The sequence below is a fragment of the Pan paniscus genome, chromosome X (genome assembly GCF_029289425.2).
Source record: "Pan paniscus chromosome X, NHGRI_mPanPan1-v2.0_pri, whole genome shotgun sequence".
Classification (NCBI taxonomy): domain Eukaryota; kingdom Metazoa; phylum Chordata; class Mammalia; order Primates; family Hominidae; genus Pan; species Pan paniscus.
The window spans coordinates 150,608,133-150,625,597 of NC_073272.2; the positions used below are offsets into that span (position 1 = coordinate 150,608,133).

Below are 17,465 nucleotides of genomic sequence, written 5' to 3' on the forward strand. Positions count from 1 at the left end.
GTGTTAATAAGGCCAAGGTTATGGTTTCAGTGCCTGTTCAAGTCACCTAACTTCCCTAGAAGGAAAGCTGCACCCACAAGGTGCTCCCGGTGGAAGGAGCCAGGTGGGACAAGTCCGAATACAGAAATGCCTTCCCTGCACTGGGCCATGTAGAAAGACTAGTGAATCCTTCTTAAGATGTAAGGAAATTGCACTGAAGCATTTAATCTTATCCCTGCTGGCAGAAGGACAAACACTGAGCCTTCTAGAAATGCCACAGCAAACTTTTGCTGAGCAACCTCAGCATGCCATTTGTCACTGTGCTGGATACTCAGTCAGGTCGTGAAAGGAAAAAGACAGGTATTTGCAAGGTAGTCACTCTCATCATCTCCATTTTACAAATGAAGAAACTGAGGCTCAGAGAGTTGAAAGACTTGCCCAGAGTCACATAGTTCGCAAGGGACAGAGCAGGAACTTGAAGCCAGGTGGTCTCACTCCAGAGCCTGTGCTCTTCTTGAAATTACTTTTGACTTCTCACCCTCCCTCATCTCCTCCAGGCTTTTCAATCATGAAATGCAGCTGATTCCACCTGGGTCGTGTCTATCACAGTTCCCAGTTTTCATTTCTGTGACCCCTGCCTGTATTAGTTATCTGTGGCTGCATAACAAATTACCCCAAGCACCAGCTTTGAACCATATGCATACGTTACCCCCACATCCTGATTTCTGGGTGTTAGGAATCCTGGCATGGTTTAACTGAGTCTTCTGGCTGAGTATCTCCTAAGGCTGCAGTCATCTCAAGGCTCAGTGGGGAAGGATCTGCTTCCAAGCCCACTCATGTGGTTGCTGGCAGGAAGCAATTCCTTGCAGGTTGTTGGACTGAGGCCTCGGTTTCTCATGAGCTATTGGCCAGAGACCTCCCTCGGTTCCTTGCCACATGGCCTCTTCACAGAGCATCTCACAACATGGCAGCTGGCTTCATCTGAGTGAGCATGAGAGAGTGTGCCAGTGAAGCAGGGTAATGGGGAGAGAGGGAGGAGGGATAGTGCCAGCAAGTCAGAAGTCACAGTCTCTATGACCTGCTCTAGAAAGTAACATCCCACCACTTTTGCTGTATTCTATTCATGAGATGTAAGCCAGAGGAGATTGCATGAGGGTGTAAATACCAGGAGGCAGGGTTCAGTGGGGCCAGGTCACACGTGTGCCTACACAGAATACTCAGTCACCATCTACCATCCCTCCTTCCCATTCCTCTCATCCTTGCCCAAGTTCAGGTCCTCTTGATTCTTTATCTGAACTCATACAGTTGACCCTTAACTGGTCTCTCCCAATAAACCATCCATTGCTCTGAGTCGTCTTGCTAAAACAGTGACCTGATCATGTTTTACACTTGCTCAGAAGTCCCCAGAGGCCCATAAGCTGGCCCCACCAGCCTCCTGGGCCCTTCAGCATCCATCAGGCCCTGCCTTGCACTTTGTTTCTATTACCCAGAAGTGCCTTCAGCACTTGGCCCACGCTATCTGGTCTCAGCCTTTACTCTGGCCGTTCCCTGGGCCTGGTCATCCCTTCCCACATTTTCTCTCCTGTCCAACACCTGCAGCTACTTAGGGCTCAGGCACCATCCCTCCAGGAAGCTTTTCCATGACTGTCCTCAGTACTTCCATTTCCCACTGTGCCTCCCTCTTCTGGAGAGTGGTCAAGGAGGAGATTATAAAGTGCTTGGCCAGAGACCTGGCCCAAGGGAAGCACCTGTCAAGGGCTGACCTCTTATTTAAGAGCTCTGTATGAGCACACCTGTGGCAATCCCTAGAGTACAGAGGTTGTGTCTTTTCCATCCAGGTTTCCTGGAGCATAACCACGCAGAGTGCTTGACACCAGGGAGTTGGTCGTTTGATAGACCATACGACAAGCAGAGCTCCCATGGGGGTGGCCGGGGGAGCGGTGTGGAGATAGGCAAAGCACATAGGACACGGCAGGCCACCTGGGGCTCGGGCCCTGGTCTGCAGTTCAGGAGCACTTTGGTTTGATTTTATTATAGGGCTGTTGCCATCTGTTTGCATGGACTTCTGCAGCTAGCTCGGTGAAGCCCCAGCATCAACACGGGAACTCTTTCACTAGCAGGCAAGATCCTCAGCCTGGAGACGTGTCACCGTCTAACATTGTGAGCCTTTCTGTTTTGTTTTGTCTTCAATTGGGTACATTTTTGTAGACTGATTGTGTTGTCCCAGAGCTGGATCAGCTGGCTCAGAGGGAGAATTCTTAATTATTGGGGTCATGCAAATCATACCCAACCAATTACCTAGGTGGGGTTGGAGAAAGTGTTCAGGAGAAAGACCGAACAGTCAAGCTCCCTGGGGCTAGGAGCACAATAAAGGGGGCAAGCGACCTTTGCCAGCAGAGGCAAGAAGCTGGGTCCCCAAATTGGAAATGCTATTGCCACCAAGAGCTGCCTTTCCAGCCCATGCTGGCCTGTGCCCAGGGGCCAGGCATGGGACCTGGTGCTTCACCTGCCTCTTCTCATTTTAATCCTCAGAGGCAGGGGCTGTTACCATTCTCCTGAGAGTTGGGGGGAAAGGCACAGAGAAGTGACCAAAGTTGCCCACAGTCACACAGCAAGCTGGGGCCAGAGCAGACAATCTGGCTACAGAGCCCACACTCATACTCCCATGCATGGGGCACTGCCTCTGTAGCCTTCTGTTTCCACTGTCACCTCTTAACTGTTTCCTCCTCTACAAATCAAGGTGATGATAGGTTGTCTGAGGACTAAGTGTGTTAATACATCTAAAGCACTTTGAACAGGGCCTGGCATAAAGTATGTGCTGACAAGGGATTTGCTGTCACGATGACTCTACCTCCTGACCCTGTGCTCCCAGATCTGTTTCATGGGACTAAGATGTGGTTCTAAAAACCAGTAGCTGTGGCAGGACAGACACAAGCCACGCTCTCTCCAGACCCTGTACCCACCATGAGATTGATAGGAGTTGTGCAGCCTCTGAGCCTTGTGGGCTCCTTTTGCTCTAGGCCCTGCCTCTCCTGGACAACTCCCAGCCTGAAGGGAAAGGGGAAAGGGGAAAGGTCCATCCCTGCTTTGCAGGCTGGGGATCTCACTTTGCTCTTTCTTGAGCTCTCCGGCACTCTCACTCCGCTCCTCTCCCTAGCACTCTGTTCTCTACCTGGTATTCTTCCAGGCCTCCAAGCTGGGGGAATCTCAACAGTCCTTCTGTTTCTTCTTATGGCCTCTCCCTATTAACTCTGAGACCTAAGAACTCAGCCCTGGTCATTCTTCCAGGGGAGAGAAAAAAATAAAGAAAAAAGCGAGTGTTTGAGGCAAGAGCTGGGACCGCTGTAGAAGGACAGATGGTGGCCCCAATGGTGGGGAAGAACATATTTCTCACTTCCAGCAGGCTAAGCAAACCTCCCAAGTTTTACTGATGACCAAGCTGAGCCTCAGGAACACTAATTACCTATGATATGGCATTTACTAGCCTGTTACATTTGCCGTGGACGATAATGGTTACCATGGAAAAACTGGACATTCATTTGAATCTGGATCTTTGAGGTTTTGTGCGGGGGGTGGGGGCTTTTTTGGTTTTTGTCATTTCTTTAGAGGCAGGGTCTCACTATATTGCCCAGTCTGGTCTCAAACTCCTGGGCTCAAGTGATCCTCCCACCTCAGCCTCCCAAAGCACTGAGATTACAGGCAGGAACCACTGCACCTGGTCTAGATCTTAGTTTTCTAAAGGAGTTATTTTTAAATGTGAGATGAGACACAAACGCTTGAGTAAGCTGAAAAGCCAAATCCAGCCTTCTATAGAGGAGCTCATTTTTATGTACAGACCAGCATCTCTCTATTTGGAGGATTTTGCTTTACCAGTTGAGTGAACTATTCAATTTCAATGCACCATTCATGTCCACATAAGGTAAAAGGCAAATGCCACATGACTTTGGGGCAGCTGTTTAGCATGGGAGGTTGAGCAAGCAAGGGCACTGGAGGCAGACAGAACTGAGGCTCAAGTCTGGCTACAGATGCTGACTGATTCAGGTCCCATGAGCAAAGTTACTCAACTCCTGAGCCTCAGCTGAAAATGGGGAAAGGAATAGTCCCCTTCACATAGGGCATTGGGAAGGCAAAGGAGATGCTAACCTGAAACTGCTTAGAACGGTGCCCAGCACACACTACAGGCTCAATCAGGGCTAGGGCAGCCTTGTGGGCTTGGACCTGAAACCTCCGGGGCCTGATGAATTTCCAAATTCAGAACATTTGGGACTTTGGGAAAGTAATGTGGTGCAAATACCAAATGTCACACAACCCTCCAGTGTAATCTGAAGCAGTGTTTCATTACTTTTGCAGAGAAATATGAATATTTAAGGAAGTCCAGAGTCAACTTTTGCCCCCACATAAAATTTGGCACCAAATTTACAAAAGTAAAATTGGCTTTCAGAGCTTCTTGGACTTTAAATTACAGATAAGGGATGTGGACCTGGAATTATTAAGGGAGGGATCTTTAACTCTTTATGGAGTTGCAACACCCAGCACTGGTTTGTCAGATTTTAATGACCCCAAATTGCGTCACTGAATTCCCCACCTTCCCTCCAGGCTGGGTGATATATCTTGATGTTTAATCAGACTGAGGCAAAATGAATTTTGTTTGCATCATCTGATGTCCCTTCTCCCTGAAGATTACTGGAGATACCTTGGCGTGTTGCAAAAATCAGGGTTAGGACTTACTTCAGTTTCACTATTCACGACTGCAGAACAGATCTTACATTTACTCAAAGACACAAACAAGTCTGTCAAGGAGATCGGAGTTGGACTGTGGAAGACTGGGGATAGCAAGAGGCAGCCTCTGGCCAGAGTGCCCTCAGTGCACGTGCATTTGAGCCCCACTCAGATCTGCAGAGCTGGGAGTGTGGTTTCATGGGGAGGAGGGATGTGGATGGAGGCCAGTTGGAATAAGAACAAAAAAAAGCCTGGAATCTGATCCTTGAGGCAGGCTGTGCAGCACAGGGGGAAGAGGGCAGCTGTGGAGAAATAGACCAAGGAGGCACATGATGTTGTTTTGACAAATATGGAGAGGGTAGAGAAGGGGGAATCAAACCTGCCTTGGAGAAGGCTGGATTAAGCCCCTACTGGGTCTGATATGCTTTCTATCTTAAGGATAAGCTTTAGCTTAGGCAGTCGTGAGCACCAGGCAATTGCAGAGGCAGTGAACTCGCCATCTTCCCTTTCTGAGGGGTTGGGCCTATAAAGAGGATCTGGGCAGCTCCCTCTAAAGTGGGGCCTTGGGGAAGCCCCCACTATCCCCACCTGTGGCCTCTCTCACCCCTGGTAGACTGAACCCTCCGAAGTGCAGTACTTCCAGCACCCAGGGCCTGAAGATAGACGGCACAGGGCGGGGGACACAGGGGCCTTACCCTGGGGCCTTGGCAGGGGACAGGCCCTGGGGCTGGGCTCAAGGCCAAGTTCAAGAAAGCTCAGACTTTGGATCACTTGGGTCCAAATCCCAGTTCTGCCACCTTTTCCGCGGGGCAAGCGATTTACCCTCTCCAGGCTTCAGTCTGTAAAATGGAGATACTAGCATACCTATCTCATGGGGCTGCTGTGAGGATTAAATGAGATGAGGTAACAGCGCTTGGCATAGGGCCTGGTACACAATTATGCTCCATTGATATTAGCTGTCACTCTCAGGAAAGTTCCCGAAACCCAGAACACCAGTAACCCAATGGAATGAATTTAGTCAGCCTCGGCTCAGCATCCAGGCTCCTCTCTGACCCCTAGGAGTGGACGGTGACTTGGAGAGAAAGGGCAGGGGAGAGCTCAGTCCCTCTGGGGCTGCGTGCTCACGGACAGTCCCTTAGGGGCGTTAAGGAAGACTTTGGCCAGGTGGCTGAGGAGCAGCCAAGGCAGCAGACACAGGTTGGTGACTCCAGAAGGAAGTAGAGCTGCCAAGCCAGGCTGTGGTTTCCTGAGTGCCCCTGACCGTGGGTAGGGGAGAATGTTGTCTTCTCTTCCCTCTAAGCATGGCCAGCTGAACTTCTAGGAGTTACGTGGATGCTGAATAACAAATGCAACCACAGGACGACTTTAGGTGGGCAGAGAGGAGGGGGAAGGAGGAGCTAAGTTCCACCTGCAGCCAGCGTGGATCTGACCCCACCTGCTTGCAGCAGGCTCAGGGGTGCCTGACATTTCAAGACTCAGGCAGAGGGCTTACTGATACACAGTGACAATGAACAGGGCGGAAAGCGTGTACATGAGTGGCCAGGAAGGAAAGCTGGTCCTGCATAGTCATGGCACACAGAGCACGCATCCTGAGGGGATACCTCCCCTCTCTCCTCTCGTTTCCGTCCTTCTTCTGCACCACTGACTCTCACTCCTAAAGCCTCCAAAAAGAATCTTTGCAGAAACCCAAGATTCCTTTTGGTTTGAACTTCCAAGGCTACACTAGCCCACTCAGTAGGGCATAACCTTTAATTACTGCTGTCTCAATTAGCTCTGCAAATTAAATTCTTTATATTTGAACCATGACTTTTCATTGAAAACAAAAAGGAACAAACCAGGTTAGTGAGGCCAAGAGAATTTCCGATTCTGATCAAAGTTACATCTGCTCCATTTACAACTAGAGTCAGGAGAGGCAGAGACAGCAAGTGAGCCTTTTCCTAGTCTCAGAATCACTCATTAACATTTTCAAAAAGTAATTATTATATTACTAAAATACATGACCTCCACCCCAAAATCAGATCCACCACATATTTTCAAGGAAGGGCCTGTCACCTTGGACTTACAGGTCTTCTCCCTCACTTCCCTGCATTCCTCTCTCGTTTTGAGAGTAAGGCTTGGGGGAGAGCAATACTGCTGTCTGTGTTCTCAGAGAAATTTTGTCTTTTGCTAATTCTGGCGAGAAACATCACAGATTTTATTTCAAAGGTTAGTCCTGCTAAAATGCAAGAACAGAAGCCTCTAGAGGAATCTCTGTGTTGTCCACCAGTCAAATGATAAGTAAGGAAGGGCCTCCACTTGCCAGATAAAGGACTGGGGACCAGGCAGATTTCAAAGAGCCCGTGGGTCAGAGCCGGGGCCTGCCCTGTGCGTATTCTCTGGCAGACAAGGAAATGTTTTCCTGAATGAGCATTCTTATTTTGTATTTAAACATGATGGTACATACAAGCTTAGTTTTACCATTCTTTCTAAATTAAGCTGCAAAGAGCTGTTTGGTTTCGGGAAACTTTTTCTTAGCTGTTTTGTGTGGAACTATGATTAGACACCATGTAACATGCATTTTGAAAATTCGGGGACCGATATCTCAGTGTTGAAAATGTTTTGTTTTAACCACTCTAAATTGCCAGGAAATGAAACCACATGGGCTGTTGAATTTGGGAAACACAGGCTTAGAACTTGGTATTAATCTTACCAAGAATCAAAAAAAAGTTTTTTTTCAGTTTCTTTTTCGGTTTCTAAGGGCCATTAGTGATCCTCCACCTCAAAGCTATTTTTCTTTTTCAAAAAGCGGAAATTTAAAATGAGCTGCTTGTTAAATGCTAACCTTTTAAATGTCAACATTTTTTTTCTATTAAAAGTTAAAGAATAAGTGAGATGACACTTTCAAATGAAGGTGACTTTACATTGTTCCCCTGGAGGAATGAGCCATCAGTTAGTGTGGTCAACCCCAAAACTTATGGGGATGCACAAGGCCGCCTACTTAAGATGCATCAGTAGTAGAGATCAATAGATACAATTTTTTTCATTGCTTAGTAACTGGCTTATGAAAGCTGAAGAGGCAATCATTTTCAGAAACCTCATGTCAAGTTTTTTGTTTTGTTTTTTGTTTGTTTTGTCTTAACATATCTGAAGAGAAACAAGGAAACTTGCTGAAGTTGGGATACCCAAAATGAGCCCTTTTAAAAATGAAGTGTACAAATTATTTTATGCTAAGTTAATTAAGACAACCTACTTATTGGTCACTGTAAAGCAAGGCAAGGAATCTCATTGCGCTTTTCAAAGAACGTAAGAGGACAGAAATAAATCATTGTGTCGTGCTGCTTTAAGCTGTATCTCCTTATGAATACCTACAAACCCAAAACACAGAACACCATATGGAGCGAGCAGTCCAGTTTTGCGCACACAACAAACATGAAAGAGAAGTGCTGTCGCTCTACTACTACTATGTCCCCAGGTGAAAAGATCGCAAAATGTAAACAAGATCTAGAGCAGATGAAACTCACGGTAGACTTGCTCCATTCAGCTGTGGCCCTAACACCTACAGCCAGCACTGTCACTGAGTGCAGGAGTGGATGGTGCAGAGCAACAAGGGGAATCAAAGACGTGACCCTTCCATCCAGGTGAGCAAAGGATGAGTACTCAGAGGGCTGGACTGCACCCTCCCCTCCCCTCCCCATCCTGTGCTTCTGACTCTCAGATCCACTTCTGACTCTCACATCCAGCTTCTGACTCTCAGATCCACTCATGGTCCCATATCGTGGATTTATGGAATCCTTTCCCGAGTCTATTTGTACTTTTAGCCTGTTCTGTCCCTTAGGGATTGACAAATCCCACGATCTGGGCCTGCCCTGTAAAACAACTATGTGGGGCCTGACCTGGCTGCTTTTTAGCTTGAAGGGGATAGCAGAGGGTAGAATGCTGGTTACATTTAAAGCACCCTGCTCCCAGATCCAAAAGAAAGTTTCTGCTTTTTCCTAAGGAGTTGAAACAGTCTGGGATTTTATCTGATTTTGTTATTTTGCCTACAATGACAAACACTGCTTTTGTTTGTTTTATCATCTTGTGTTTTTTGCTAGATGAGTGTTTATCATGCCGGCTGCACCCATCCAAAGCAGTAAGGTTGTTGAAAGCCAAAAGCAGCAGAAAGGCCCAAAGAGATCACCCCACCTCACCCACAGGCTCACCTCTGCAGGTGTCTTCAGACAGCTGACTCTTAACTCTCATCTCAGCAACAGCTTCTAAGATAGAGAGTGGAATAAAGAGTCAGCATTCATCCATTTCTTCGATGTTTTCTCCTTTACCCCATGTGAACCAAGTTTCTTGGTAACGTGCAGCTAGGACTCACACAGACGAAAAGCACAGAGCCACAGGCCTTGGCTGGGTTATTGGAGCTAGGTGCACAGGAAAAATAAAAGTGGGTGCTCCAGGACATTATATATATAGTCCTGGGCTAAAGGTGGCCTTCAGGGCCTGAAAGATGGATAGCTCTACCTCACTAGGAATTATCCCACCTCTTGCTTTGCTTGTGGGAGCTTTCAGTTTGCAGCTAAAGGCTCAGGTTCCGGCCAGCTTTTTCCCCTGTAGCATGCTACCAAATCCGGCCATCTTCCAGTTTTGAGCAGAGGAGGTGAGCGTAGCTGTGGAGACACATATTCTTCTGCAGGCCCATGTCGGGGTGGCCCATGAAGAGAATTTGCCAAAGCCAGCTGGCTCAGCAGACCAACAGATGAAGGTGGACTCCTCATTTGCAATTGTGATTAATGATCATTTATTTCCATGTGACAAAGCTTTGAACGATGTGGGAGGCCCTCACCCATCCCTGAGTGGGAATAACTGGGAATGATTCCATGACCCTTTCCCTTTATCTGGCAATCCTTTCAAAGATGAGCTCTGGAAAATGTGAACAGACAATGCACTCCACTATAGCTTTCTAGTTTCACATCTTTAAACACCAAAATGTTGACACCCATTGGGATGGTTATTATAAACACATACACACAGAGAGAGAAAATAACAAGTGATGGTGAGGATGTGGAGAAATTGGAACCCTTGTGCATTGTTGGTGGGAATGTGAAATAGTGCAGCCACTGTGGAAAAAAGTACGACAGTTCCTCAAAAAATTACACAGAGAAATACTGTATGATCCAGTGATTCCACTTCTGGGTATATGCCTAAAAGAATCGAAAGCAAGGCTGGACACAGTGGCTCACACCTGTAATCGCAGCACTTTGAGAAGCCGAGGTGGGAGGATCGCTTGAGGCCAGGAGTTCAATGCCATCCTGGGCAACATAGTGAGATCCCACCTTTACAAAAAATTACAAAAATTAACCAGGCATGGTGGCGTTGCCTGCAGTTTCAGCTACTCCGGAGGCTGAGGTGGGAGGATTGCTTGAGACCAAGAGGTCGAAGCTGCAGTGAGCTGTGATCACTGCCCTGCACTCCAGCCTGGGTGACATAGAGAGACCCCATCTCAAAAAATAAAAAAAAAGAAAGAAAGAAAGAGAGAGAGAAAGAAAGAAAGAAAAAGAAAGAGAGAAAGAAAGAGAGAGAGAGACAGAGACAGAGAAAGTAAGAAAGAAAGACAAAAGAAAGAAAGAAAAGAAAAAGAAAGAAAGAAAAGAAAGAAAGAAAGAAAGAAAGAATTGAAAGCAGGGGCTCAACCAGTTATCTGTTCATAGCAGTTTTGTTCACAATAGTCAAAAGAGAGAGACAACCCAAATGTCCATCAGCTGGTAAATAAATAAAAAAAATGCAGCATGCCCATACAATAGAATATTATTCAGCCTTAAAAAGGAAGGAAATTCTGACATGTGCTATAACATGGATGATCCTTGAAGGCATTAAGCTAAGTGAAACAAGCCAGCCACCAAAGGACAAATATTGTATCATTCCACTCATGTGAGGTCCCTAGAGTAGTCCAATTCATGGAGAAAGGCAGATAGAACTGTGAGTGACAGGGGCTAGGGGAGGGAGGAAATTAGGAGTGCATGTTTAATGGGGACAGAATTTCAGTACAGGAAAATGAAAAAGTTCTGGAGATGGATGGTGGTGATAGTTGCACAACACTGTGAGTGCACTTAATGCCACTGAATTGCACACTTAAAAATTGTTAAAATGGTACATTTTATACATATTTTTACCACAATGAAAAAGTAAAGGCTGCAGTTTTAAAACACTTGCTAGTCCTCTCCTAATCAAAAGCAGTCTTTTCTTTTGCAATAATATTAGTGTACAATCTAAAAGAAGCAGAAAGCTGAACTGCTCATTTTCCATCCCTGGTAAGAGCAGTATTTACTGCACGTCCACTCATCATGTTGTATGGGCCATCTGGGTTTTTTGTATGTCTTACTGAGGTGCATGTTTGTTAAATGCACAGGCATAACCAGAAATAACTTTCCTGGAAAATTGAGCATAATGGCTGTCCCTCTCTTGACATTTTGGAGAAATGATAATACGTAGGTGGGGGAAACAAAGAAGTGACTGTAAACAAGAACGGACATTATCTCTGCTTCTGAATGGGATAAGAAACCCACTTGCTTCATTAGCTCTCTGGTATATCGGCAAGTCTGGAAACACCGGGATGACTCACAGTTTGCTGAGTAATACAGGAGCCGACAGAATGCTGCTAGTGACTCGCCATCTCTGACTGGCTTTCTGTGCAAACTGTCACTCTAGAGCAAATGCTAGGCCTTGGAATAGAGTTCTGAAAAAGGTTACGGTTCTCAACTACAGGAAGAACCAGCTCCTAAGGCCTTGACACTGGTACACACAGTAGGACACCTCTGACCAATGCCAAAATGACTTTTAGAAAGTTCACACCTGGTCATTGTGTCCCTGCTCATGCTCCAGCTCACAAGATCTCTGGTTTCTGCCTTTCAGGGTGTGGTGATGTCCACTTCTTCATCAGAGTTCTTTGTGACTTGTCTGCTTCTCCACTTGGTAGTAAACTCCTCAGGCATAGGAAGACGTCTTCGCTAGCTCTGTAATGTAAGCTGAATGATCCTTGGAATGAATGAGTAGAATATAGAGGGGAATGAACCAATGAATGAGCTGTATCTGCTAGCCATTGCAGAATGCTAAGTTTTGGAAACTGTTTTTAGCATTTTAGAGGAAGTATTGATAGACACTCTCAGTCTTCAAGGCTTGGAGGCCGATGAACCCATATTCTTGCACTGGGCAGAAGGGAGAACTTTGCATCTGCATGTAGGGCCCATTTACCCACTGACCATGATGCATTTCTCTGGTCCAGTTAAGCTCCTTATCCTTCTATAGCACTTGTGCAATGTCTGAAAACGTGATTTCTTCAACTTCCAACAAGTACACAATTTTATACCGCCAGTGGTAATTTGCCCTGGTGGTTCTGTTGTTTCTGCTGTTGTTGTTGTCGTCATTTAATGCAATTTACAAGGACAAAACAAAACTTCTGGCTGCCATTTCACATACCACAGTGACAGCTGCACATGGTAAGAAAAGCCAAAAACAGCTAGTTTCGAAATTCAGGCCACTCATTTTATTACTTTTCCCTGGTTAAGATTCATTCATACCACTTTGGGGTGGTGCTGATATTCCTAACATAAGCCAATCGATTTTGGTCAGTTCTGAGAGCAGTGAGTGGTCTTCACTTACACACAGTGTGTTTGTAACTCTGCTATTTCTTTATGACTAGCACAGTATAAAGTGAACGTTTTTGGAAGGCTGTTAAGCATATGTTCTCCTGGTAGGCTTAATTGTGACTTATAAAAATACTTGATAGTATATGAACAAGCTCCCACTACTGGTTTAAACCAAAAAAAAGAGGTTTATTTTACTAGTTCATGAGCACAGATTCTACATTCTTTGTGAGAATTATCTTTTTAGGTTTTTGTTTTTATTTGTTCTTATCATTTTGATAGCCATATTAATCATTTCTTTTATTCTTTTGTTTGCTTTGTTGACTTTTAATTTGGAAATGTCTGCTTTGGCAGAATAATTACATCACAAGGAGGCCCTTTCCCCCACCCACCTACCCAGAAAGGTCTCCTGACTCCCTTATGCTCTATGAATTGCCCTAGTTCAAGATTGATACAGATCAAAGCAGCAGAATGGGGTTGAAAGAGCAGCCTCTGGCAATGGCCTTGACCATGTCAATTCCCTGTGCATTCATATAGATCTGGAATCATGTAGATCTATTCTGCCCAGCTTGTTCCACAGCAGCTGGTGGGCAGAACCACTCTTCCAAGCCGTGTAGTTATTATGCACTGCAAGAGGCAAGATTACAACCGAGGACTCATTCATTAATAAAATTGTTTAAGTTGGCTTTCTGAATGACAACGTGGTCTCAGGAACTTAAAAGACTTCACCAAGTCCCTGCTGCAAACAAAAAGTCTGCGTTGTGATTTGTCAGAGCTAGATTGACATCCAGTTTAGAGTTTAGAATCCTTCTCCATGCCCCACTTTTGAGACAAATTACAAATCTTGAGGTTCATCAACATTCTAGTACAATATGACCCCCCAAGGTTTAAGAGCCCTTTCGAGATTTGAAGACAACTGTGATGTTCCCACTAACTCTCCCTCCTTCCCCCAGTTCTTTGCCCCTATCTTGGCTGCTGGCCTCTGAACTCATCACAGAGCACTGGAGTGAGGGCCTCTGGGTAAGTAAGGCTCTGCTAAACTGATCAAATGCTCCACGTACATTTGTCCCAGTAGAGAGGAAAGCTCCTCTTTTCCAAACAATCTACTTTATTCCTGCTCCCCTACATCCCACTTGCAAGGGTAGCAGCCACATCCCCCATCTGTCCTGCCCGAGCTCATTGTCCAAGCCAACTCCAGCTCAGAAATTTCCCCCAGAGAAGAGGTTCCTGAAGGCTAAGCATTGCTCTGTAACCCTGAACTTGATTTATGTCTATTTCTCACTCTCTCATTATATAAAGTTTTTCAAATAATATTAGACTAGGAATTGAGAAAGAGAATGAGCTCTCACAATTGTTTCTAGAGCCATCACAATCCTACCCAGCAACACCTTTTACGGGCTTTTAATTTTTTTGTTTACAGTTATTACCTTTGAAACCAAATCTTGACTTTCTGGTATGCTCTTGGACTTTTTAAGGGATTTAAAAATTCAGGAGTTTGATGCCAATAATTGCTTTTATGAGCTAGCATTGCTTCTTTTCTATAGATGAATCCCATTTTAAATCATCAATTATTTTCTTCACAGAAACCCACAAAGTACATATTCTAGTTTGCATCAGAATTGAATATGACCCAGAAATTCTTAATGTTATTAAGCTAGACTATTGTATCTAAAATGTGTATCACATTCAACTAATGCATATTGAAGATCTTGAGTACCACACTTGAGATCTGAATGAAGAGCCCAGGATTGTGATATTTGATCCATACTGAATGTATTTGCTAGAGTGCATTGTACAGATGGTTCAGGTGTGTTAGATTTCTCTCTGTAAATGAATTGGTCAGTAGATAAAAGAACATGACTCAAGGCTGAGCAGAGTTCAGCAGGCCCCAAGCTTCATCATTAAAAATGGGGTGTTTTTTAATATGAGGCTGGCTGTGTAAAGCAGACCTCATGAACTCAGGGGTCTGAGAGGCCAGGCCAGATTATCAGTTGGGATGTTTTCAGTCCCAATTAGCAGACAGCGCAGTTCACACTGGCTTAAACAATAAAGGGGACTTACTGATTCCTGAAAGTTAAAGTCCAGCGGTTGGGTGGACTTCAGGGTTGGTTTGAATCAACAGTTCCTCAGTGTCATCAAAGATGCTGTTTCTTTCTGGCTGTCTACTCTGCCTTCAGTGGCATGAGCCTCATCCTAAGGCTGGCTCCCCCTTGTGGGCACACGATAGCGCCAGCAACTCCAGAGGCTACAAATTTCCTCCTGCCCCATTCAGAGAGCAGGAGAATGGCTTCTAGAATCTCTGTCAGAAGAGCCAGGAAGCTTCTTTCCCAGAAGCCCCCCGAGATTTCATGCTTTTTAGTCTGAATGGATCCAACGCCTACTAGCCTACTGTGCTGCTTCATGTCAGCTGTGTCCCCCGCTAGAACCTTGTGTGGAGCCAGGTTCCTCCTAAGCACAGAGGTGGTATGGGCCAAACGAAGCTGCCTAAATGAAAATGGGGAAAGGTGTCAAGAGAAGGAAGACTTAGTGCTGGCAACCAACAGTATTTGTTGCAATCAATCTCTTGGCCATCCTCATTCATACACACCTTCCTTCCCACGCATACACCTCCCAACATGCCCACTCTTAGGGAAAACCTATTTACCCCTTTCCCAAAGGGATCCAACTCCAATGCGGAAACCCTAGGTGATGTGTCATCCTCTGAATTTGGTCAGTATATAGCTCTTCATGTTTCAGGGACCACTGGTCACCATGCTCACCTTGGCATAGAAAGTAAGAGTGCAATAAAAAGAAAAAAAATTTTCAATTGGGAAAGAGGAAGTTGGAAAGCAGCACACCGTGGTCACTGATCCATCATCCATATCACATCCTGCTGGACAGCAGTAGCAAGGCTTGACCAGGGGTCAGGTGGTCCATGCGTCTCTGAGACTCAGTTTCCTATTCTGTATAATGAGAGGATTGGATTAAATTAGTGGTTCTCACATTGGAATGTGGCCTGGAGAGCTTGTTAAAATGCAGATTACTGGGTTCCATCCCCAGAGTTTCTGACTCCATAGATACAGGTGGGGCCCTGGAATTTGCATTTGTAATAGATTTCCAGGGGCTGCTGCTGCTGCTGCTGCTACTAGTACAAGGACACCCCTGCCCCTCCACTTTGAGAACCTCTGATTTAGATTATCCTTATGGGACCTTCTGATTCTGACATTTAGGACTCAGGGATTTTTCTTAGCTATCTCTTCTGCTCTATACTGACTTATGATGGATTGTTTTATAAATGGGACACACCCAACTCTACTGTGTGAACAACTTAAAAACATATCATGGAATTCCTGCTTTGGTTTGTAATCTAATTTTCAACAATTGAGGCTGAAAATGAAGGACACCTTACAGCTTCAGGAAAGTAAATTTTCTGGAATTGAAGAAATTAGAAACAGAAAGATAAAGGCTTTCCCATCCTCCCCAACCCCATCTACTACAGCACAGCGGTCTGTGGGATGATTCCACGTGACTGCAGAAAGCAGCTCTTTTCCCAAGGACATCCAACATTTTGCAAGTATTCTCCCTATGTGACCCGGGTATTCATTGGGTCTTAGAATAGGAGTAGCACTGGGTGAAGCTGTGACATAGATCAAGTTGGTTTAGGAATTTTGCCAACTTTCTTCCCCAGGGCCCCTCACCTGGCCAACATCTATTCATCCTCAGGTGACAGCTTAAACCTCATTTCCTCCAAGGAGCCTCCTCTAACCAACGCCCCACCCCAGCCTAAGTCAGGTTCTCCTGTTCTTTGTTCTCTAGTGTCCTACAATGTTCCTTTATAGCACTTACCAGCCTTTGTTAAAAATCCTCACTGACGTGCTCCACCATCTGCCTTGTCCATCAATGTTTTCACAACACAGGTCCTGGATCACTGTAAATGCTCAGTAAATGTGTATTGCACAAGTGCTATCAAAGGCAGACTGGGAGCAGATTCCAGTCACAGTATTTTATTACAGTGGTGAACTATCAAGCAATCTATATAACACATCCCACAGTGTATGATTATGCATGCTCCAAAGGAATGAAACATAAGTCTTCAGAAGACACAAACACACAGCTGGAGAGTCTCAGTGTCCCTGGCATCTACAGCCAACTTTTTCATGGCCCTCCCCCTTCTCTCTGGGAAGCTGGTGCCTTCCAGTGCCCAAGGTATCTCTCTACCAGGCACCCTGAGCCTCCCTTCTTCAGACAACAGCCCCTTGAGTCAATGCCCAGCTCCCTCTTCCCCCATGCCCATTTGGGTTGTTGATTGACACTTAGGTGAAGACAATAGAAGACCCTCCAGCTTACAGAGTGCCCAACTCAGCAGGGCCTGGAGAGCTAATCTGGGTCAACACCACATTTTTCCCCTGAGAAAGTGGAAGTCCAGCAAGGCTGTAAAATGATGAGCTCCAAATAACAGCCTGAGTCTCCTGACTTCTGGCTGCATCTTGAATGCATCTGCAGGCAGCTTCAAATGTGAGAATAAGATATGAACTTATGACACTCTATAGTTTATCACCATTGCTATAATTCTCTGCCACTAAATATAATTTTACCATTAAATCAAACCAAACCAAACACTTAAAATAATTTCTTTAGAGAAGCCAGATTATTTATTACAAATAACGTCTACAAACTAAAAGTATATCCCACATATGTTGAATTTGAAGACTGTGCCTAAGTTTAAGGTAATTGATGGATTCCATTCTCATTAGATATTCACACATCAAAAAAGTTGTCTGCTTTCCCAGGCACAGTGGTAGGTTATGCTTATGCTCATCGTTTTTCTTCCCAGAGCTGGCTCTTCCTTTGAAACAGACCCATATAAGCCACCCATTTGCTGGGTCACAAGCCCTTCATGAGGGAGAGAGAAGTATGGTGGGACACCAGCACCTTCTCTACAGAAACGAGCAGCATGTTTGCTAAGGGCTGCTGGACTTTGGCAGGTAGAGACCATCAGAGGACTCAACTGAATCCCCTTTTATCAGGAACCCTAGGAGAGTAGAGTTGTCAGGAGTTTCCCCATGACTTACATTGTCTTTTTTAAAACAACCAATTCATGACTGAGGTGAAGAAGGAAAATAACAGAAAAATATATCTAGCCCAAGAAATCTACAGAATAACAATAAAACTCAGGCAGAA

At 45.3% G+C, this 17,465-nt stretch overlaps 1 protein-coding gene across 10 annotated transcripts in view; it reads left to right on the top strand.

Moving 5' to 3' along the window:
• MAMLD1 (mastermind like domain containing 1) overlaps positions 1-17,465 on the top strand; it is a 153,944-nt gene that overhangs the window by 111,420 nt on the left and 25,059 nt on the right. For 6 of the 10 annotated variants that reach the window (XM_034949398.3, XM_034949397.3, XM_034949396.2 and 3 more), the window contains one exon: positions 2,017-2,139. The exons of the other annotated variants lie outside the window; for them this stretch is intronic. In XM_034949398.3, the coding sequence (XP_034805289.1) occupies positions 2,017-2,139 (123 nt within the window). The remainder of the gene's footprint in view (positions 1-2,016; positions 2,140-17,465) is intronic. 10 annotated transcript variants of the gene reach the window in all.